We start from the raw sequence: 23378 nt of genomic DNA on the forward strand, positions 1-23378 counted from the left end.
GCCAAAATCAGGAGTTGGACACTTAACTGACTGAGCCACCCAAGCTCCCAGAAAAGCTCTAATGTTAAAAGAATATGTTGCAGGGTTCAGTCAGTTAAGAGTCCAACTCTTGATTTCTGCTTAGGTCATGATCTCAGGGTTTGTGAGTTCGAGCCCAAGCAGAGCCAGCTTGGGATTCTCTCTCTTCCCCTCTCTTTGTCCCTGCCCCCCTCACACTTTCTCTCTCTCAAAATAAGCAAACAAAAAACAATGAAGTCTCTCAAAAATATGGCTGTTACATATTCCAGTTGGAGGGCAGGGAATGCTTCTGACAGAGCCACAGTCTTCCTACTAAAACTCTGTTCCATTTCAATATATAGATACAGATAAGTGAGGCCCCAAATTGCTACATCTTCACTGCAATTATTTTAAAATGGGAAAAATTTAAGGTTGATGTTGCCAACGGCCTGCTAGTATAGCCATCAGGGGGAAAAAAGTTAATGAAGTACCCATGGGGCATGTAATGATAAGTGTTTTCCAAGATAAGTATTTTGCAAAATGGACCTGCAAAATAACATGATAGAACTGGTGTAAGATATCTGACAAGATGGTAACTGATGACTTTAGCATAGTTTATTTAGCAGGACGAGTTGTCTATAGAAGCCAAACATAGTACAGAAGTCTTATTTTTCTGATTTCTGTGATTTACATGTGTGTGTAAATCATCCCCAACCGGTTTCAAATCATTAGAATATAAACTAAAAGGAAGTGAGGCTAGAATGTGGGAGTTTTAAGACTTACAATAACCAAGTCTAATACAGTATTCTATCAGAACCATTTTATAGCCTGCATATAAAAGTAGAGCATCAAATTACATGCAAATTATTTTCTTAGCTATACCAGTCTATTTCTCCATGGAAATGGCAGGTAATTGGTGCAGAATTAAGGTGGTGCTAATGGGAAAAGAAGTGAAATACCATAAAATGAAAATTATAATGTAAGGCTTGCCTGGATTAGAGGGTATGAGAGAAAGGAGGGAAAGAAACGTGATTTTTATCCTGAGAAATGCCCACGACTAGAAGAGATGCTGTCACTCTTATTAAAAACAAGGAAAGGAAGAATGACCTGTGGGGGCTGAAGATTAATTCCACAACCAAGTGGAAATACCTAACAGTGGGAAGAGAGACAAGTAAAATAGAGTTTGGGGAGTCAAAAGGATATTAAATAGTGACGTCTTTATATTGGGTCTCTTCTTCCTCCATGTTTTATTATGAAAACTTTCAAATATAAAAGCAAATACCCACACATCCACCACCTGGATTCTACCATTGAGATTTTACTATATTTCCTTTGTCATGTGTCCATCCTGCTATTCTCTCTATTCATCCGTTAATCTACCTTATTTTTAAAATGTATATCTCAAATTGCATTTTGCCCTGGATACTTAAGCATACCTAACATTAACTTGAGTTCAGTATTTGTTTATTGGTTTTTTAAATGTAAAACTCTACAATGACATGCACAAATCTTAAGTGTAGATGCCCTGACTTTTGAAAAATGCATACACCTGCGTAACCCAATCCCCATCTACATATAGACCCTTATTGTCACCTCAGAAAATTATGACTTTACTTAGTCCCTGCTCCCACCCCTCCAGAGGCAACTGTTCTTCAGATTTTTTTTTCCCCAACACAACCTAGTTTTGTTTATTCTAGAATTTCATATGAATGTAATCTGCCATGGGTTACTTAAAAGATTATTAGGAGAATGCAGGATCTCAGCTTTTGAATTTGATTTGAACTGATTTTAGGAGGTTTTCATTTTTAAGTTACGAAGGTAATGTATGTTCTCCGTGGTGGTGGCGAGAGAGAAAACAGAAAAAGACACAAAAAGAGTAAAAAATCACTTGTTATCTACACCATCAGGATGTATGTATATGTAAATACAGATGTAGATATATGCATTTTATTAATACAATTGGTGTCATATTTCACATGGCTGTGCCACGATCACCACTAGGTTCCAGAACTGTTTCATCAATCCCACACCCATAAGTAGTCACATCCCATTCCATTCTCTCCCTAGCTCCTGGCAACCACTAATTTTCTGTCTCTATGGATTTGTCTTTTCTAGACATTTTGTATCAGTGGAATCGTACTATATGTGACCTTTTGTGTGAGGCTTCTTTTATTTAACATTATGTTTTCAAGGTTTATGTGTGTTGAAACATGTATCACTATCATTGCTTTTTATGGCTGAATAATATGCCATGTGTAAAAACATATTACATTTTGTCTATTCATCAGTTGGATGGACACTTGGACTGTTTCCATTTTTGGGGATGAATGTTGCTATAAACATTCATGTATGAGTATTTGTGTGAATGTGTTTTCGTTTTGCTTGAATATATACCTAAGTGTAGAATTGATGGGTCATATGGTAACTCTGTATGTAAGTTTGAGGAACTGCCAAACTGTTTTCCAAAGTGGCTGCATCATTTTACATTCCCACCAGCAATGTACAAGTGTTCCAATTTCTCCATGCCTTTGTCAACACTTGTTATTGTCTATCTTTTTTATCATAGTCAACCCAGTGAGTGTGAACTGGTATCTCTCTGTAGTTCGATTTGCATTTCTCTGATGACTAATGACATTGAGTATCTTTTCATGTGCTTACTGGACAATTTCATATACAGTGAAACCTTGGTTTGCGAGCATAATTCATTCCAGAAACATGTTTGTAATCCAAAGCACTTGGATATCAAGGCAAATTTCAAGAACCATTGGCTCATTTGTGATCATGTGACGTTCGGCATCACATACTACTTGTATTGCAAGACATCGCTCGTTTATCAAGTTAAAATTTATTAGAAATGTTTGCTCGTCTTGTGGAACACTCACAGAACAAGTTACTCACAGTCCAAGGTTTTAGTATATATATTTTATTTGTTTGTTTGTTTGCAAAAGTCTGTTCCTGTCTTTTGCTCATTCTAAAATTAGGTTGCCCTTTTATTGCTGAATTTGAGGGTTTTTTTTAAACATATTTTTGATAGAAATCCCTTATCAGACATATGACTTGTAAAAAACTTTTCCCATTCTGTGAGTTGTCTTTTCATGTTCTTGATGATTTTCTTAGAAGCAGTGAAGTTTTTTATTTTGATGAAGTCTAATTTATCAATTTTTGCTTTTGTGGCTTTTGCCTTTGGTGTCATATGTCAAATGTATCTGTAATATATTTTAGTAAATGGTATGAAGAAGGCATCTAACTTTTAAAAATACACCAATTAACTCAGTACCTGTCCACACTATTACTATAGTCTAATGCCTCTATATAATTAGGTCTGATTTAGCCTCGTTGTCAAAGCTTTGTTAGTTTCCCTTAAGGCAACCCCCAACATAGCCTGAGTTCAAAAAAAATAGTGATACCTACAGTTTTGCTTCTGCCCACCTTTGTATAGCCAGGTGTCTCACACTCTAAGGCATTTATTAAATATTTATTGAATTGAACCTAATTGAGTTGAAGCGAATTGAATTAGAAAACAGTTTTAGGAAAGAGAAGTATCAACAATCATGGAATGGCCAGCACTGTGACCCAGCACTGTTCACCTTGTTTTTCCATTTCTGCTGAGGTCATCTCTGCTCTTGCCAAAACTGCTCTTCAACACATTTTCTGTTGTTGTTTTTTTTTTAAGTTTTTATTTTAATTCTAGTTAGCCAACATACAGTACAATACTAGCTTCAGGTACACAACCCAGCAAGTCAATACCTTTTCAATACAATTGTGGTAATCATTAATGTTGTTTGCCAAATATTTCCAGTTCTCTCTACTCTCAGACCCTCCTGTGGTTAAGTGTGACCACATGCCTAGTTTCAGTAAATGCACTGTGACTGGAAGTACCATGTGTCTGGGACAGAGTTTGTCACCTGGTACCCTCCAGAGTTCTCTTTTCTCTCCAGCAATGTCCAAAATGGTGGCTGCTCTATCAGCCTGGGTCCCTGAATGACTAAGGTTAGTAGAGCTCCTCTGTCAACCCAGTAGACGGGTAGCATGAGAAAAATTAAAAACCTTTTAAGACTTTTGTTGTTTTAAGCCATTGAAATTTGGGGTAGAAAGCTAATGGAGCATAGCAGCCTATTTCAGTATATACCAGTCACTGACATATTGTTAGTGCACTGGTCTTTTTTGAATGGGAGCTGAAGGAAGAGCTTCAGGCAGTACGTGAAGCAATTGGGCCTGAAGTGCTCTCACATTTTGTGTCCTCATTCACTCTTCTCAGATGCATAACAACTTCAGCTACATCTTAGGGTAAGTTGAGTGTTCTAGGACCGCCTGGGTGGCTCAGTTGGTTGAGTGTCCAACTTCAGCTCAGGTCACAATCTCGTGGTTCATGGGTTCAAGCCCCACGTGCTCTGTGCTGAGAGCTCAGAGCCTGGAGCCTGCTTCAGATTCTCTGCCTCCCTCTCTCTCTGCCCCTCCCCAGCTCGTTCTTTCTGTCTCTCTGTCTCTCTCTCTCCCCCTGCCCCCCAAAAGCAAATAAACATTTCTAAAAAAGGAAGCTGAGTGTTCTAGAACTGTGCCAGTGTCCAAAAAATGAGATGCCTGTTAAATTAGCATTTCCATAAAAAGTAAAAGAAGCATTTATATAAGTTACATTAGGTAATAATTTACAGAGGAAAAAAACTAGTTCCCAGGAAAGGCAAAACCTTCCACACCGCCCAGAAAGATCACTATAAAGAAATATAAGATTAACTCACCAAATTTGATACATATTTACCATTTTTCAATCTATTCCATGGCCGTTTGTGCTTCTATTTAGTGGACGTTTACAAAACTTGACACTGATCTTGTGCTCATTCTCTAAATGCATTAAACAGTGAGGTCTCAGCAAAATATAAATTGGTATAAACTGTGAGCAATTAGTATAAACAAAATGGGTGTATATAATTTGATAAAGTGATCATTTGGCAAATTGCTGTCTTGACTTAGACCTTTACAATAGTGGAGATTTTATCATCATAATACAGGTAATGTTTGGGGAAGAGAAGGAAGTACCATTATGTATTAAAGAGTTTCAACACCCATTTTTGGTTTGTTTTGTTTTTTGTTTGACAGTGAGTGATTAATTAGAATTTCAACATTTCTAGAAGAAACAATTTAGTCGAGAGTTTCCAAGGGAATTTAAACTTATCCCACTGGCTCTGTATGGGACATAAAACACTTGGTATAAGAGCACTTCCACTAGGAAAGGATTATACATTTTGAGGCTTAATGAACTACCACTATGAAAGACTTACTAGCAAAGAAACTAGGACTACTATAGAATTAACTTTGGAATTGGAATTAACTTTGGAATTAGTCTAACAGCTAAATTGTATTAGTACCATTACAGGCAGGCAACTTAAACATTAGTTGAAAGTAACATTTTAACTTTTATCATGTGTTATTTTTATGAAAGCCCTCACACTTTCCAAACATAAATGAAGTTTCAAAATATGCTTGATCAATACGTTGTATAAATATGTGAACAAACGCCTGTAACCATATCTAAAGAGTAAATGTTTTTAAGAAGTCAAAAGAAAAACAATATTAAAATATTTATAGATAAGTTACTGTCTTCTCAGTCTGAAATTCATATCTCCTCTTCCGTCTTTTTTAATTATAGTTGACACACAATGTTACATTAGTTTCAGGTGTCCACCACAGCAATTCAGGAAGTTTATATGTTTTACTCTGCTCACAAGTGTAGCTATTGTCTGTCACCATATAACACTATTACAATAGCATTGACTATATTCCCTGTGTTGTAGCATTCAACCCCATGACTTATTCATTTCATAACTAAAAGCCTGTATCTCCTCCTGTCATTCACTCATTTTGCCTATTCCCCCATTCCCCTCTTCTTGTAGGCATCAGTTTGTTCTCTGTACTTATGGGTCTGTTCTGCTTTTTCTTTGCTTGTGTTTTAGATTCCACATGAAGTGAAATCACGTGGAATTTGTCTTTATCTACCTGATTCATTTCACTTAGCATAATACCTTCTAAGTCCATCCATGTTGTTGTGAATGGCAAGATCTCATTCTTTTTTATGGCCGAGTAATATCCCCGTGTGTGTGTGTGTGTGTGTGTGTGTGTGTGTGTGTGTGTCTATACACCGTATCTTCTTTATCCATTCATTTATGGATGGACACTTAGGTTGCTTCCATATCTTGGCTATTGTAAACAATGCTGCAATAAATAGAGGTGCATATATCTTGTCGAATTAGTGTTTTCTTTTTCTTTATGTAAATACCTAGTAGTGGAATTACTGAATCGTACAATATTTCTAGTTTTAATTTTTTGAGGAAGCTCACACTGTTTTCTACTGTGGCTGAACCAATTTACGTTCCCGTCAAAAGAGTATGAGGCTTCCTTTTTCTCCACATTCCCCCCAACACCTGTTATTTCTTGTCATATTCTGACAGATGTGAGGTGATCCCTCAGTGTGGTTTTGATTTGCATTAGTGAAGATGAGTGATGTTGAGCATCTTTTCATGTGTATGTTTGCCATCTATATGTCTTCTTTGGATCCTCTTCTACCTTTCATCTGATTAATTCCAGCTAATTCTTTAAGACTTGGCCTCAGCATGCTCTTTCCAAAAGTCTTCCCTTGCTCGTGCCTATGCGCACACACATAAACACACGCACACTTAAGGCACTTTCATGCCATTGCACTGGTCAAAAATCTTGTAGATCTCTATTATAGGTTTTATTATACTGTATTATACTTCTCTATGAGATATTCCTATCACCATACTACAAATTCTTGAAGACAACGAATACGTCTTAATTATTTTGTGTTCTCCAGTATCTAACATTTAGAAGACAACTAAAGTTTGCTGAATTAATTGATACCATGAAGTTGTCAGTGTACCACTGTTTCCTTTAAACTAAAAGATGGAGTGCCTGGGTGGCTCAGTCAGGTAAATATCCAACTCTTGGTTTTGGCTCAATCATGATCTCACGGTTCGTGGATTCGAGCATCTGCTGACAGCACAGAGCCCGACTGGGATTCTCTCCCTCTCTCTGTCTCTCTCTGTCTCTCTCTGTCTCTCTCTGCCTCTCCCCTGCTCACACTCATGCTTGGTCTCTTTCTCAAGATAACTGGAAGGAAAGAGGTAAAATTATCACTTTCAGATTACATAATTGCATGCTTGGAAAACCCAAGAGAATCAACCAAGAAATTATTCTAAATAATAGAATAACTGAGTGCGGCCAACATGGGAAACAATATGGAGGTTCATCATAAAATTAAAAATAGAAATACTATACAACCCAGTAATCCCACTACTGGGTATTTACCCAAGAAAATGAAAACACTAATTTGAAAAGATATATGCACCCCTATGTTTATTGCAGCATTACTTACAATAGCCAAGATATGGAAGCAACTCGTGTCCATCGATGGATAAATGGATAAAGATGTAGTACATATATACAATGGAATATTACACAGCCATAAAAAGGATGAAATCTTGCCGTTTTCTGCAACATAGATGGACTGAGAAGGTGTTATGCTAAGTGAAATAGTCAGAGAAAGACAAATACCATGTGGCTTCACTTATATGTGGAATCTAAAAAAACAAAATGAGTACAGCAATAAACAAAGAACAGAAACAGACCCATAAATACAGAGAGTGGATTGTTGCCGGAGGGGAGGGGGTCAGGAGAATGGGTGGAGGGAAGCGGGAGATACAGGCTTCCAGTTATGAAATGAATAAGCCACAGGATGAAAGGTACAATGTAGGGAATACAGTCAGTGGTATTACAATAGCATTCTATGGTGACAGACAGTGGCCACACTTATGGTGAGCAGGATATAACATATAAACTTGGTGAACTCTTATACATCTGAAACTAATGTAATCGTTGTGTGTTAACTATACTTCAATAACAAAAAGAAGAACAGAAGAATTAAGGAAGGTGGCTGGGTACAGAATTAATGTTCAGAAATCAGTCATCTTTCTATATACAAATAAGAATCTCTTAGAACCACACTGTCCAACACAGTAGCCACTAGTCACATGTAACTAAGTTTTAATTAAAATAAAAAAAATTTTAAATTGGCTTTTTAGTGACATTAGCCATGCTCCAAGTCTTCAATAGTCACTTGAAGCTTTGGGGGAAATAGACAATCTGGAACTATTTTCCATAGGCCACATGAAAAATAAACAAGAAATAAAGGTCACAAAAACTCTGAAAAAAAATAATAATAAGAGGAACAGCCCTAGAGTGATATACATAAAACAGAAGAGAAACTCCAGAAACTTACTCAAACACCTATAAAATGTTTGTATGTGATAAAGGAGGCATTTCAAATCAATTGTAAACATGAATTATTCAGCAAATTGCGTTAGGACTTGATAACCACCTAGAAAAAAACAAATTTGTATTCCTACCTCACCCCTTACTCCAAAATAAATTTAGTAAAAATGTAAACATAAAAGAAAACTATATATATATATATTTTTTTAATTTTTTTTTAACGTATATTTATTTTTGAGACAGAGAGAGACAGAGCATGAACAGGGGAGGGACAGAGAGAGAGGGAGACACAGAATCTGAAACAGGCTCCAGGCTCTGAGCTGTCAGCACAGAGCCCGACGCGGGGCTTGAACTCACGGACCGTGAGATCATAACCTGAGCCGAAGTCGGACGCTTAACCGACCAAGCCACACAGGCGCCCCTAAAAGAAAACTATATTACGGTATTGCTCATAATAGCAAAATACCAGAAACAACCTGATTAAATACATTATAGTATGTACTCAATTTAATACTATTTAACCATTTGAAAAGAAAATCTGCAGCTCTATTATGTTTTCAAAAAAAATTTTTTTTATGTTTATTTTTATTTTTGATTTGGAGAGACAGACAGAGTGCAAGTGGGAGAGGGGCAGAGAGAGCGGGAGACACAGAATCCGAAGCAGGCTCCAGGCTCTGAGCTGTCAGCACAGAGCCCGATGTGGGGCTCGAACTCATGAACTGCAAGATCATGACCTTAGCCGAAGTTGGCACTTATCCGACTGGCCACCCGGGCACCCCTATTATGTTTTGATGTGGACTGCAGAGAGAGTGTGTGTGTAAAAAGTATGTAGTAAGCTACCATTTGTGTAGCATCTATGTATAGACTTATGTGTGTAGAGAGCATCTCTGGGAGGGGAACACAAGAAAATTGGTTTCCTCTGGATAGGCAAACTGGGAGCTCAGGACAGGGGTAAGAAGAGACTTTGTTTTCACTGACGCCTCTTTTGAACTACTGAATTTTGCACAATATATATGAATTAACTATTTTAAAAATAAATCAAATAATTATAAAAACCCAAACCTAAGATGTATAAAAGTATTGCATCTCCCTCCTTGTCCTAAATTTATTTCAATTTTTTATGTAAGAGCTGCAAAAGGTCTGTGGGCAGTGATTTTAGGCTTCAGTGCAGGAACTCTTGTCTAGAAGGTTAAAATTCAGTAAGCTGTTCCATAAGTGTTTAGTAAGCAATGAGGACCTATCAATGCACTCAGTAGGTACTTGTTCAGATGGAATTTCTATTATTTAAAGAAGACTTTTTATAAAGGGGAGCACAGGGGCGCCTGGGTGGCTTAGTCGGTTAGGCGTCTGACTTCAGCTCAGGTCATGATCTTATAGCTTGTGAATTGGAGCCCCGCGTTGGGCCCTGTGCTGACAGCTCAGAGCCTGGAGCCTGCTTTGGGTTCTGTGTCTCCCTCTCTCTCTGCCCTCCCCTGCTCATGCTCTGTCTCTCTCTCAAAAATAAACAAAGGTAAAAAATTTTTTATGGGCCCAGCATGCTTCCGCTGCGCAACTCTGCTCTCCAGATAAATTTTTTTTAATAAATAAATAGAGAGAGCACTTTGAATTATAGCAAAAGTGAAGAGCCAAAGTAGTCTGCAGTCATTCCACCATGTAAAAATACAAATGGGCTAAATGATGAGAAGCGGAATGAGTTCAGAGCATCCTAAATAAAACCATGCTTTATAGAGTGGAGCTACAATCTTCCAACGCCCTCCCCAGCACTCTGGCATGGATGCCACTGTATGCAACTACCGCTGTACCTCCTACCCTCCTCCACCTACCCAAACACTTCTGTCTCGCTCTAAAGTGTCTACACTTACACCCAGCAATCTTTAACACAAATGATACATCATTTGCCGCTAGGAATGGAATTGTCTAATCCCACCATTTGCTGTCTGACAGTTCAGACAGTTCAGATCTTTCAAAAGACAGAGTGAATTTTTCTGGGTATTGACATGATGTTCTTCGAGCCCGAAGAAATTATTCTAGAACAAGTTTATCTGTCGAAGACTACCCTAGAAAACCACAGGCAGAAAAAAAATCAGCCGTAGAACATAGTTTATCATTTAACAATTTCTTTTTATCGGCAGTTGTTTTAAAATTCAAGACAATCAATTGAAACTAAGTAAATCTATTTATAATTAAATTTATTGTCCAATACTTATATACAGATTTCATTGGTAAAACAAAGCCCCTCTGAGCCTCAATTGCCTCACCCGTTAAATGGGGACAAGAATATCTACTCTACTAACACTGGATGATTACTGCAAGAACTAAAGATGTAAAAGTAATCTGAAAAATGTCAAACAATTTTTCAGGGCACCTGGGTGGCTCAGTTGGTTATGTGTCTGACTCTTGGTTTCAGCTCAGGTCATGATCTCACAGTTTGTAAGATTGAGCCCTGCATCGGACTCTGAGTGGAGCCTGCTTGAAATTCTCTCTCTCCCTCTTTCTCTGCCCCTCCCCTATTCATGCTCTCTCTCTCTCTCAAAATAAACAAACATTAAAAAAAAAGAAAGATGTCAAACAACTTTAAATTGCCCATTATCTTTCTTTGTTAAGAGGTGACCAGGGGCACCTGGGTGGCTCAGTCAGTTAGGCATCCGACTTCAGCTCGGGTCATGATCTCATGGTTTGTGATGGGTTCAAGCCCTACATCAGGCTCGTGCTGGCAGCTCGGAGCCTGGAGCCTGCTTCAGATTCTGTGTGTGTATCTCTCTCTCTGTCTCTGCCCCTCCTCAACTTGCGCTCTGTCTCTCTCAAAAATAAACGGTTTAAAAAAATTTTTTAAGAAAGAAGAAAGAGGTGACCAATCCTTTCCAAATATATCAGATTTAATCTGTTCTGTCTTCACTGCCACTAAGTTTGCCCAGTGTGTCTACCTCTGAATTGGTGATTTAGTTTTCTGTCCAGCAAAATGAAAATCTAAAAGATTAGACACAAAAAGGCCTTTATCATTAGAAAAATATTGAAAATTTTTTTAGAAATATACCATTACCTATCCTGGTGGGTAGACAGCACAGCATCTTTAACAAGAGAAGATGGAAATACCTGAGTAAATTAGGCAACTTGTGCAAGCCTATTTCATAGATTTTTTTTGTCTTATTTTTTAAATAAAATTTGAGGTCTAATCTGTTGGCCTCCTACCATGCAAAGAAGGATTTTCTTTTTTGCATTCCTCAATCTCACACATACACAAAACCACACGCATTTCTTTTCTCAATTATAGCACAATTTTTAGTTACATCAAAAGTGATATAACTTCACGTGATTACCAGACAGCTGCAGAAGTTGCTGTGGTGAGACACCTTCTTCAGGATGGAAGGATTTAGCCCCCAGCTGCTGGAAGTGCTATTCGCAGACACCTTTCCACTGGCAGCCTGCTTTGGAAGTGGTTCAACTTCTGAGAGTTGCCTTACGACCCCTTCCCTGAGCAGCTGTCGTTCAATGACTGTTCAACATGGTGGCAAAAGGCCCTCCCTGCAGCTTGGGACAATTCTCAAGGGCCAGCCCAGCTTTAGAGCTCCCTATGTTGTCTTTGTCACGGCCAGATTCTCCCTCTGTGCAATCCTGCTTCCTCTCTTTTCTTCCTTCCCACAGGTATGGATCCCAAAAGTTCCCCCCAATAAGGCTTCTGCCTGCCAATCTCTGTTTCAGGGTTGCCTTCCGAGGAACCAAACCTGCCACAGTTGATACCAGAAATGGTCTGAGAAAGCAGATGCCAAGAGGAGATTCTGGAGAGGGGTCACCTGCCATGTGCTTGGCAGAGCCCCATTGTTGGTGGGAGGGGGGGCCCACACAGCACAAGGTAACAATGCAGCTGTTCACTGTTCACTGGTGGTGGCAAATGTACCAGCTCGTGCGCTGTATCAGGCATTTGAGCAACATGGCAAAAACAGCAACTAAAAGCACAATAAAGTTGGCTATTACTAAACTCAGACCATGCTTTGGAGAAAGATAATGAGAGAGAGTGACTGACGGACTTTAAAAAGTGTGAGAGCGTGAAAGCAAAAAGGCCTTCTTGGTAGCATATAAAGAATCTCTCTTCTGCAGCAGAGAAAGCCAAGGACCAAGCTCGGGATTTAATTACAGGGTAGCAGATCTCCAAACAGTTAAGTACTCAGACTCGGCAGGTGTGCTATGCCAAGGTCAAGGACCTGGTTGAGAAAAAACAGTAGGATGGGGACATCTGCTTTGAAAAAGCTACAGAACTGGTCCATCCCTCCCCATCACGGGCGAGTACTCCCTCTTCTTGAAGACAACACAAGAAGACCATTCCCCTAAGAAACAGCATGCACCCCCTTCAGATCTGCCCCAACGTTTTTAGCTGGCCACTAGGCCAATAACTAGCTTGAAGTCAAAACATAACTCAGCTTGAGGAGGAAAGCGGCTACACACCAAAGGAGTGGCGGGACCGAGCCAACAGGAACCGGCAGGAGCTAGGAGAAAATCCGTGGGACAGCACTCAGGGGGTGTTGAATCAAAGCAGTCAATACATTACATTGGATAAGAAGTGTTTATTTGGAGCACTGTCCTGGAATATAGGATTCAACACTCTGACAAGAACGCCACGAGATGGTGTAGGCATGATGACAGGATGGTCCCCATTAAGGGAGGATGAAATGCCAGCATTGCCCTGCAGATGGTGGAAGAGGGGGTAAAAGGCCTCAGAAAAATGGGCATTCTAGGGTGGACATACTATATGAAGCCAAATGACTGTGCTCCATGGGAAGATCCAGGGGATACATGATTGACCAAGGCAATAAGGCATGTGCTAGGGAGCTCCAAGAGTTCAGTGGTAGCTCTCCTCTGGACATCAGGGATTAAGCTCTGTCTTTCCACGCCTGGGCTCAGTGACAGCAATGAGAATGATAGGACAACTCACCCCTTTCCTCCATCACTCCCCCAACTTCCCATCCCCTGCAAGAGGCCAGTTGGTAGGACTTGGCCATCAGTCAGATGGATGTAATTATCGTAATGAATGGTAGGTTTGCAGTGGCCTGACCTACACAGAGTTATGGAGATGGTTAATAAATGTAGTGTTCCTAGAGGCAAAGACGTGAGTAGGTAAAAAACAAAAACAAAAACAAAAAAGCTACTAGGTAACCTCACAAACGAAAGCTATTAGTTAACTTTACAAACAAAAGAAATCAAGGATGGAGGGTGAAGGCATTTATCCCAGTCAAGCCAGGATGCCCTGCCCATCTTCCAGGACTGAGCCAGTTTTGGGACCCAGAACCCATCAATTGAAAGAGGTTAGGTGGCCAGGGAGACACAAATATTCACAGTAATGATTAACTGGTCCTTCCCCAGAGGGGTCCATGGCCATTTATTTGGGTAAGTGTCCACTGGGGAAAGGGGAAGATCCAAACATCACGAAGACTGTTGGACACAGGGTCCAGGTTGACATTGATACCCAGAGCCCTGGAATATCATCATGGTACCCTGTTACAGTAGGGCCAGGGCCAGTGTCACAGACGTGTGTGACCTGTGCAGTCACACAGGATTTTACATTTAAAAAGTTCTAACTGTGGGGAAAACAAATAACCCAACAGGTTCTAATTGTGATTGCTTTAATTCTTGGTTTAATGCCTGGGTGGTACCCTTTTAAAATTATTAATAATTTTTTGAACAAGGGGTCTTTTCTTTCAGTTTGTGCTGGGTTGGCCTGTGTGGGGATATAGGAGTGTCCTGATTCTAAATGAAGTTCTGGCTCCGGTGTGGCTTACAGTGTATCTTTTGAACCTGTAGACCCACCTGTAGTATTTTCCTGGTCTCCCAATATACACTTGGGATAGATATTCCCAGGAATTGACACAATCCCACACCGCCTCTTTGGTCTGTGGGGTAAGAGCTATCCTAGTGAAGATGGCCAAATGGAGGGAGCTCTGAATGTGCCACTCTGCCCCCCCCCCCACACACACACACAACCACACACACACAACCACACACACACACACACACACAGCCAAGATAGTAAATCAAAAACGATATTGCATCACAGGGGGTCTAACAGAAATTAGTGCCACTCTGAAAAACTTAAAAGAATGCAGGGGTAGTAAGTGGACCTTACAATATTTCCATTTAATTCACCAGTCTGTCTCTTGCAAAAAAATAGAAACAGAATTTTAAGGGAAACAGTGGACGATGTAGACAAGAAGTGGCCCTAATTACAGCTACTGCACCAGATGTGGTATCTTTGCTAGACCCCATTTGAATGTCGCCAACAGTCCAAACAATCTCTCTTTTTCTTTTAGGGTCTAGACTCCCCATGGAACCATATACTGAATTTATATGACCGTCTAAAACACGCCTGCATCAAGTCTTTCTTGCATCAAGAGGACTGGCCTTCCATTTTGCAGGATGATCATCACCCTGGGTGTGTCCAATGTTTCCCCATGACCAGGCTTGCTACATGCATACAGACAGACTTACACATACTCCGAAAAGGATGCTGTGCTCTTTCTTGGAGCCTTACATCAGACATAGGATACCAACTCATTCTATTACTGATGATAGTAACCCTGGTCACCTGTCATTTGGTGTCTGCCAGTTTTCCTCACTGTAAAGTCGCCAGTTCCCTCTCTGTATTTGACTGGTGTTTCATGCAGGGATATTCTGAGTATGCCAATCCTGCTCTGCTGCCAGCCTTAGCATTCATTGACGACCTCCTCTATATCAGCTACCACTGACTGGGTGGCCAACTGGTGATTATCTGTTGCTGTTGTTCCCTCTACAATTATTAGCCGATATTCTACTGGAAGGAAGAACTTTCCCTTCTCCTTCTTTTGCCTGTATCAGTATGGATTCATGGATTGCTATTTTTTAAGTTTATTTATTTCTGAGAGAGAGAGAAAGCATGAGCAAGGGAGGGGCAGAGAGGGAGGGAAGAGAATCCCAAGGAGGCTCTGCACTGACAGCACAGAGCCCAATGTGGGGCTCAAACTCACAAACCGTGAGATCATGACCTGAGCCAAAGTCTGATGCTTAACCGACTCAGCCACCCAGGTGCCCCCATGGATTCCTATTTTAACTGAGGGTCATAATCCTATACTTTTATTATTTTTATGCTCAAACTGCCCCCAACTGGGCTAGAAGACACCCATTCAAGCTGGCTCCTGTTTTCTTTTCCAAGACCTCAGCATGCTTTAAGCATTTCTTTATTTTCTGGCACAAGAGGATGTTGTTCTGCATCTAGCCCAGTGGAGAATGGTATTTAGAAACCAAGATCTGGAAAGGGAAGCTTCACATATGATGTTTTTGAAGCTTTTATGTGCTCCTCACAATATTACTGTTTTCTCCAAGTCCCTTCTTTCTTCTTCTTCTTTTTTTTTTTTCTTTCACACTGAAGTTTTCTTAAAATGCCTAGCTTTTCTTGGCTGGCTGTTTCATGTGAACAGGGCACTGAAAACCTATGAGTAGAAACGATGGGAGTGGGGGCTGGGGGTAGGTAACTGACCAGGAGACTTTAGAGTTGAGGGTGGTCTGACCAGGTCCATTTACTAATCTGAATAACAACAGATTTTTCTTTTCTTTTTGTGGCATGATTAGTTTTTCATCAGAAGAATGCTCCAGTCTCCTACCTGGAAAATACATACCTGGACGCCAGTGTTCTTTGAACTGAGTTGAGAAAGGAGCTAGAATTGCACTGACTTTATTAGGTTTACACACAATACCCACATTCAGTATGGAATCTTCATCTTCAGCTGTGCCTGATGTCCCAAGCCTGGAGTCTCCCCAGACTCAGCCTCTTCAAAGAAGGAATCTCTAGCAGAAAGGATATTGAGTGGCTAATCTACCTCTTACACAGATTGTCAGCCAATCCTGTTTTCTGCCTGCTGCCCCTAGACCCCCAAGTCTTTTGGAGGTTCTCTGGCCAGAATGAGCCTGCTTTTGGACTCTCCCTAGAGACACTTTTACATTTTTCTCACTCTCTAAGTCAGTGGTTCTCAACAGTGGCAATTTTGTCCCTGGAGGCATTTGACAATAAGTAGAAACATTTTTGGTTTTCACAACTGGGGAGGGGGTATTACTAGAATCTAGTGGATAGAGGCCAGGAGTGCTGCTAAATATCCTACAACGCACAGGACAGCCCCCCACAACAAAATATTAGTTGGCCCCAAAGGTCAACAGTACTGAGGTTGAAAAACCCCGTCCTAAATCGTTTAGTACAAATACTGCCAGCTTCTAGTTTTTTGATGCTACTTCATTTTTTCCTTCATTCTTTTTGTTTTTGTGGTTTTTATGTTTTTATGATTTTTATGTGGAGTTGTTTCCAGCAGGAGTGATAAACATAATTGCTTAATTGAAACATTTAACCAGAAATCACTTGGTGGAACTTGAATTTATATTTGTTGAAAATATTTCAATTTCTGTCTCAAGTGTTGACATAGATGAATGTTTCTGAAGCTTTGAATGTTTTTGAAGTGTTAGGAAGAATGTGTCAACCAAAGAGTGAAACAGAATGCACGTGGATTCAGCTAGGAATGGACTTTGGGTCTCATGGAACATTCCATACAGTTGTTCTGAAGGTAAGTAGTTGTTTGCCTTTTTAATAGAGAAATGAACAAAAGCTGTAGTCAACCATAATGACACATTATCAGTTGAAATATATAAATACTTTTTAATTCACAGAGGTTGACCAGAATTTTTGTAAAGGACATTTAGCATTCCCTGACACCTCATACATTATTAAACTTACAGTGCTTGGGTGCCTGGGTGGCTCAGTTGGTTAAGTGTCTAACTCTTTATTTTGCTCAGGTCATGATTCCAGGGTTGTGGGATGGAGCCCTGTGTCGGGCTCCCTGCCGAGCGTGGAGCCTGCTTAAGATGCTCGCTCGCTCTCTCTCTCTCTCTCTCTCTCTTTCTCTCTCTCTCACTCTCGCTCTCACACTCCCTCTCCCCCATTTTTGCACACTCTTGCCCTAAAATAAAAATAAACAAATAAATAAAATAACTTTAAATAAACAAACAAACAAACAAACAAACAAACTTACAATGCTTTTCTAGGAGTTATTGACATTTGTCAGCAGTAGCTCTGGTCAGTAGAGTTTGCTTACACTGAAGCTGGATTCCATACGACTAACTGCATTTACTCTGTATCTTAAGACGAGCCCAGAAAGCCAGCAGTGAAGACAATTTTCAGGAACTAAGTCGCAGGATACAGGATGGAGATTCCAGTTTGTCCTCAGAGAGTGTTCCCACAACAGGGATGAACCCACTATTCTCTAAAAGTTCTGTGTCAACAGAAGCTTTGGGGCATATTAATGTATTTTTGCCTTTTCTTCCATATCTCCTTTAAAGGTATCTCATCTGCATGAAGTCCCTGACCCATTAATAAGCCCATTTATTTATCCACATAGACTCAAAACTGATTTTGCAGAGTCTAATTAGAAGTTGCTCTGGACTAGAAAACAGCTTTAAAAAACACATAGATTTATCATTGTTACTTTTCCAATGGACTTTGGGAAATTAATACATTCTTATAAGGAAAAAAAATCAAGTTAAGTAAAAAACTCAAACAATGTGGTAACAAGAATGAATTTTGCACACCTCTGCAAGGTAAGCTTCATGAGTTTTCATAGAATTAAATGTATAAAATATAAGTTAAAGTGAGTTAAGGAGCAGTTTGTAAATTTGTTCTCTAAAATATTTTTTTAACGATAATTTAAGCTTTTTCTTATTTTTAGTTAAGTGTTTTTAAAGACTTAATCAAAATTGCCCTTTTTAAAAGTTAAGTTTGGGGTTGACAATCATACACACAATCCCCTGACATTTCTGGATATGTCCTTTTCCATGGTTCTCAAAAACACAAGACAAATATTTCAGTAAGTAAACCTTGATAAATTTGTATACTCAATAGTAAATAATTGCTTCGGTTGTGCAAATAATTCCATTTGCTATTATTTGAAAAGAGAGGGATTATGTGGCCTGAAAAGGAATTGTAAGACTCGGTCATCATAGTGTTCATTATAGATAAATGATTCTAAAATAAATTATTTTAGTAGTTCTTGACATACAAGTGAAGGCAAAATCTGTATCATTTCTCTCTGATGCCATTTTCCACTCTCATACAGGAAGAAAGTGAAAACAACAGCATTTCAAATCAAGGACATTGGTTGGCTAAGACGTGATCAGTCTTCAAACTATCAGGAAACATCTCCCTTTTGAAAAATGAACAAGTGTAGCTGTAACCTGGAAGTGAAATCTAGAGCCGCCATACTGCAACCACACCAAAATTCCATCTTTCCAGGGTTATGCCAAAGTCATCCCTCTCAGTGAGTCCCATCTGAGACACATCATTAAATTCTAATCTATGGCATCATCGAAGAGCAAAGCCTGTCTTCCGGTTTCTGCATGTCAGGAAGAGGAGCCTTTCTGCCGAACGTCGTCCTGGGAGGGAACTCATGAGCAGCAAAGCCATGGCAGTAGGTTAGCAGCATCACATGACAACTTGCTGTAGTCTCTCCTACATTCACGGCTTTGACTTCTAAGACCACACAAGACACCTCTCAAGACAAAAGACGAGAAGTGTTACGCATCCCAAGACTTGTGGAGAAACTGTAGCTAGCAAGCTGATTCCTTGCCCTACAGGCGAATGAAAATACTGAAATGCGACCCCCCCATGGGATTTCCACAGAGGTAAATCTACAGGACTTCTGAAAAGACTGTTAGTAATTCAGTCACTGTTTTCTTGCGCTGTCTCCCCCACCCCCCATCCAATGAGTCTGCAATCTAATTTCTTTTGCTGTAACAAACAGAACAAGGCAAGAGTCAAATGATCTCAAGGGAAACAGAGGCAAAGCAGGTAGGGCCAAGGCCCCCTGGTAAGTCATCCATATTCACACGTGCCTCTTGGAGCTCCCTGCACAATCCCCTTACCTGTTTATAGCCTATTCGTATTTCAATAATCCCAGGAACTAGAAGAAAGAGTGGGTGAGGGGGAGAAAGGATGTCATTATTCATCCAACACAAAGTATTTAGCAAACCCCTGAAGGGGAAGCAAAACTTTTCCTCCATCCTCTTACAGACTCCAGTCTCTTACAGGCCTGAGTATTAAGTTGATACAGGGCAGAGTAAAAGGAGAAAAAGCATACAACTTAATATTTTTACATGGACATAGGAGCCTTCACAGGAAAGCAAAGACCCCAAAAGCAATTAGCCTAAGTGTGTATGTACTAGGTGAACAAAAAGTAGTTGTGAAAAAGTAACTAAAATGCATGGAGGGACTAGAGGAAGATAAGGGTTATTTTAACAAGGTCTGTTTTGAACAGATTTCTCTCAGCCTCTCCTTCCCATCTCTGGTGATAAGAATGTTTCTTTCTTCCTGGTATAGGGAGTACATTCATGTTTTTAGGAAGAGAAGGAGAGGTTGGAATATCCTTTTCACATATGTTGTTTTTCAAGTGCCCTTACCTCAAAATAATCCTTATGCCAAGGTGGTATATTTTAGGGTAGCACACCCTGGTACTCTTCACCTCCACAAGCATATAAGGTGCTGTGGACTGAACTGTGTCCCCTCCCCACCCCCCTCCTTGAATCCAACTGTATTTGGAGATAGCGTCATTTAATTAAGGCTAAATGACATCATGTGGGTGAACCCTAGTCCATATGATTGGTGTCCTCATAAAAAGGAAGAGATACCAGGCAAGCATACACAGAGCGACAACAATGTGAGGACACGGCAAGAAGGCAGTCACCCACAAGCCCAGGAGAGATGCCACAGAAGGACCCAACCTTGCCAGCCCCCTGATCTTGGACTTCCAGCCTCCAGCACTGTGAGAAAAGACATTTCTGTTGTTGAAGCAACTCAGTCTGTGGTATTTTGTTATGGCAGCCCCAGCAGATTAATATACAAGGCAAAAGAATATCACATAAAACATTTCCCTGAAGAACGATCCAGGCTTTCCCCTTGATAAATCCCCTTAGTTCAGCAATCTTACAAAGCCCAACAAGATATATCTAGAGAAGTTGAGTAACTGCTGAATGATTAAACTTAGAGCCTGACTATTTACAATCAATGCTGTCTTCCAAAAGGTTACATCTTAAAGGTTGGTGTCCGATACATGTGTGTTCTCCCTCCTGGTTCTCTGATAATACTCTCCTGAGTCATTCTGCAGCTCCCTAATTGGTTTCTGCTTTCCAAGTGCCAGTTTTCTGATGAAAGCTGTTTACAGCCTCACCACTTTGGGCAGGGGAGGGGGAGGGAGGGAAATGGACGGTTGACACAAGCTGTTTCTAAGAAACTCATCTCTTGTTTTCCCTTGATACAGCCTGCGATGGAAGCAGAGTCCAAAGGGACAAACTTAGGAAACAAAATAGAAAATTCCAAGCTGGGTGTGATTCCTTGCAGGGTGGTATTCATGCATCATTCAGCAGCTATGGTTTGAGTTCCTACTCTGCACCGTGTTCTGTGCCAAGCACTGAGGGCTGTTCCAAGAATGAATTAACATTCTCGTTAAGTGTGATGTCTTAATTAATGAACCCTGAGACTAATGCTGCTTTCAAGTGAAGTTGTGTACATTTCTTAACAATCTTACCTTCTGAAGGTACCCTAGAGAACACTGGAGATAAGAATGAAGAAAGGGGAAGAGGGGCTCTAATCTCCAGAGACCTATGAAGCAGGTGCAGGGTGAAGAGGCAGAGGCGGTGGCAGATGGGGGCTAAGGAAGAGGCAGCCTCTGTGAATGGAAGGGGCCCTGACATTCCCTCAGCTATAACCTCAAGACCGGCCCCAGCTCCCTACAAATGCTGATGCCTCTGCCACGGGAGAATGCCTTGCTGTTCACGGGCTCCTCTAGCCCTCTAAGGGAAGAGAGGTATCCAGAAGGAAGGCCTGAGCTCTCCATTTCTGGGGCAGGAGAGGGAAACACTGGTGTAAAAATTGCAAGCCCCACCTGAGCAACCACGGTGAAGGCCTTAGCAGTCGCCCTACACTAACCTCAGACTTTCCTTGTAGCAACCCGCCCCACCCCCACCCATGGGGACAGAAAGCAGATCCCCCAAACAATACCCAGGGTCAACCAAACCAAAAACTGGTTCTTTGGGAAATTTTCCAGATCTACCCGCATGGAAAATAATCAGCCCACAGAAAATTAAAGGTTTTTACTGCTTCAGGAAACAGAAATAGATGGAAAAATTGAGAGGAAAAAATGCTAATAGTAAGTGATGAAGAGTGACCATGGAAATAAACTTATCAGAGGTCTGACCCAGAGCCTTTGTCACTGTTGGGTTCTGCTAGTGTGCATGCCGGTTTGAAAGCTTGATACAAGTTCAATGGATTTGACCTGGAGTGGGAAGAAAGACATGAATCAAATTCCCCAAAGATGACAGCTTCCAGGGATCCTTGTGGGGTGGAGGGCTGTCCTGTTACTTCCTAGTTTGAACCTTTGAACCCTGAATCTCTTGGCAGTCCCTTTCATCTGTGGTCCCAGTGAACCAAGCTTCCCGATATTCATGCCCTCTTAAATCCTCTCCCCTTGAAGCTGGGCTGGTCCTGTGACTGCCTGGACTAATAAAATATGATGGAAATGACATTCTGGGACTTCTGAGCCCAGGCACGAAGAAGGTCTGGAAGCTTCTGCTTTTGCATTTCAGGGAAGCTGGCCACACTGTAAGGAGTCTGACTACTTTGAGACCTTCGTGATGAGAGGAAATCAGGCTAACCACATGAAGAAGCCACATCGAAAGAGGATGCCTGGCCAGCCCCACCTGATGTGTCAGGCACATAAGCAAAGAGGCCATCTTGGATGGTCCAGCCAGTAGATGTGGAACAGTGATGGGCTGCTTCTGCCAAGCCCTGCCCAAATTGCAGAACTGTGAGTAAATAAATAATTGTTGTTGTTTAAACCACTAAGTTTTGGGGGTGGTTTGTTATAGTCACTGATGAAAACCAAACCATCTCTCTTCACCAAGTCATTTCAGTCAGTTCCTTTAGGACCTAGGCCAAGTCATCTTCTCTGGAAACTTACAGGACAAATTCAATGCAGGGTTTAAGTCCTCTTATTTTGGAACTTGATATAGTGTTTAGATTATACAGTCCTATGCCTGCTTTTGGTCAGTTTTATAAATTAGCTTCTCCTGAAAATTAATAATGATAATGGCTAATGCTGGGCATCATGAACCAGGCACTATGGTTGGGAATAATATTGTCCCCATTTTACAGATGAAGAAACTGAGACACAAAGAAGTTAAATCACTTGCCCAAAGGTGGTCTTATAAAAGTATACTTCCAGATTTGCTTGTCATTTTATAGCTCTGGTGATGTGCACTCTGAGCTTTAACTGCTGTAAAGGAAGCTGGTGTGGAGAGAATAGTGTTGCGCCTACATTCTAGGCAAAAGGAAGGAAGAACAGTAGGACAGTAAACTAAGAGACACAGAAACTGTGGTACTTGGCATTACACCAACACAGTCTTATAGACTTGGGGATACTGACTGGGCCAGTTTTGTGGTATGTGGGTTTGTGGTGTGTTTAAGAGAAAAATAAGCCATGAAACTGTCGAAGAAAAAAAAAACATTACTTTGATTGTGGATGTTTCCCAAACCCAGTTGAATGAGGGGTGATTCTATTTGGATTGGGATGCACATGAGCTGGACTGCTGTTTTTCACTTTTGTTTCTGTAACAAGCTTCCTCTCATTTGAACTAACTTGGATGGGTTTCTGTCCTCCGTAATGAGAAGGTCTCTGGCTGAGACCCCCTCCAAAAAACCACATCTAGATGACCAAAGGAGATGGCCATAAAATAAGACATCTGAAAATATTATTTATTGGCGATGCGATTTTCTACTCAGTGAAACATAGGTTTCCTGACGATTTTATATTAGGAGAGAAATGCAAGACCATGCCAGGAAACGAAGTTCTCAGGAAGTAATTTGGTTATAAACATATTTCCTTAATAAGATACAATTTGATTCTAACTCTCATTACCTTTGGACAAGAACAGTAAGACACTGGTTATTTGGTAAACAATTCATGAAGCTTTCTCAAATGTTCATAGCCCAGTAGGGTACACAGCAGATGCCAGCATCCATACTCATTTTACTGATGGGGCTGAAC

At 40.5% G+C, this 23378-nt stretch overlaps 1 protein-coding gene across 3 annotated transcripts in view; it reads left to right on the top strand.

Moving 5' to 3' along the window:
* The window catches only part of QRSL1 (glutaminyl-tRNA amidotransferase subunit QRSL1), a 52437-nt gene extending 33986 nt beyond the window's left edge, over window positions 1-18451 (top strand). Inside the window, exon 11 of one of the 3 annotated variants that reach the window (XM_042939474.1) lies at window positions 18399-18451. In XM_042939474.1, the coding sequence (XP_042795408.1) occupies window positions 18399-18409 (11 nt within the window). In that variant the 3' untranslated portion in view covers window positions 18410-18451. Of the gene's footprint in view, window positions 1-11922; window positions 12261-18398 lie in introns of those variants that run through there. The other 2 variants (XM_042939472.1, XM_042939473.1) reach the window with 2 other exon arrangements.
* Window positions 18452-23378: the final 4927 nt, after the last annotated feature.

Source organism: Panthera leo, chromosome B2, assembly GCF_018350215.1.
Source record: "Panthera leo isolate Ple1 chromosome B2, P.leo_Ple1_pat1.1, whole genome shotgun sequence".
Lineage (NCBI taxonomy): Eukaryota > Metazoa > Chordata > Mammalia > Carnivora > Felidae > Panthera > Panthera leo.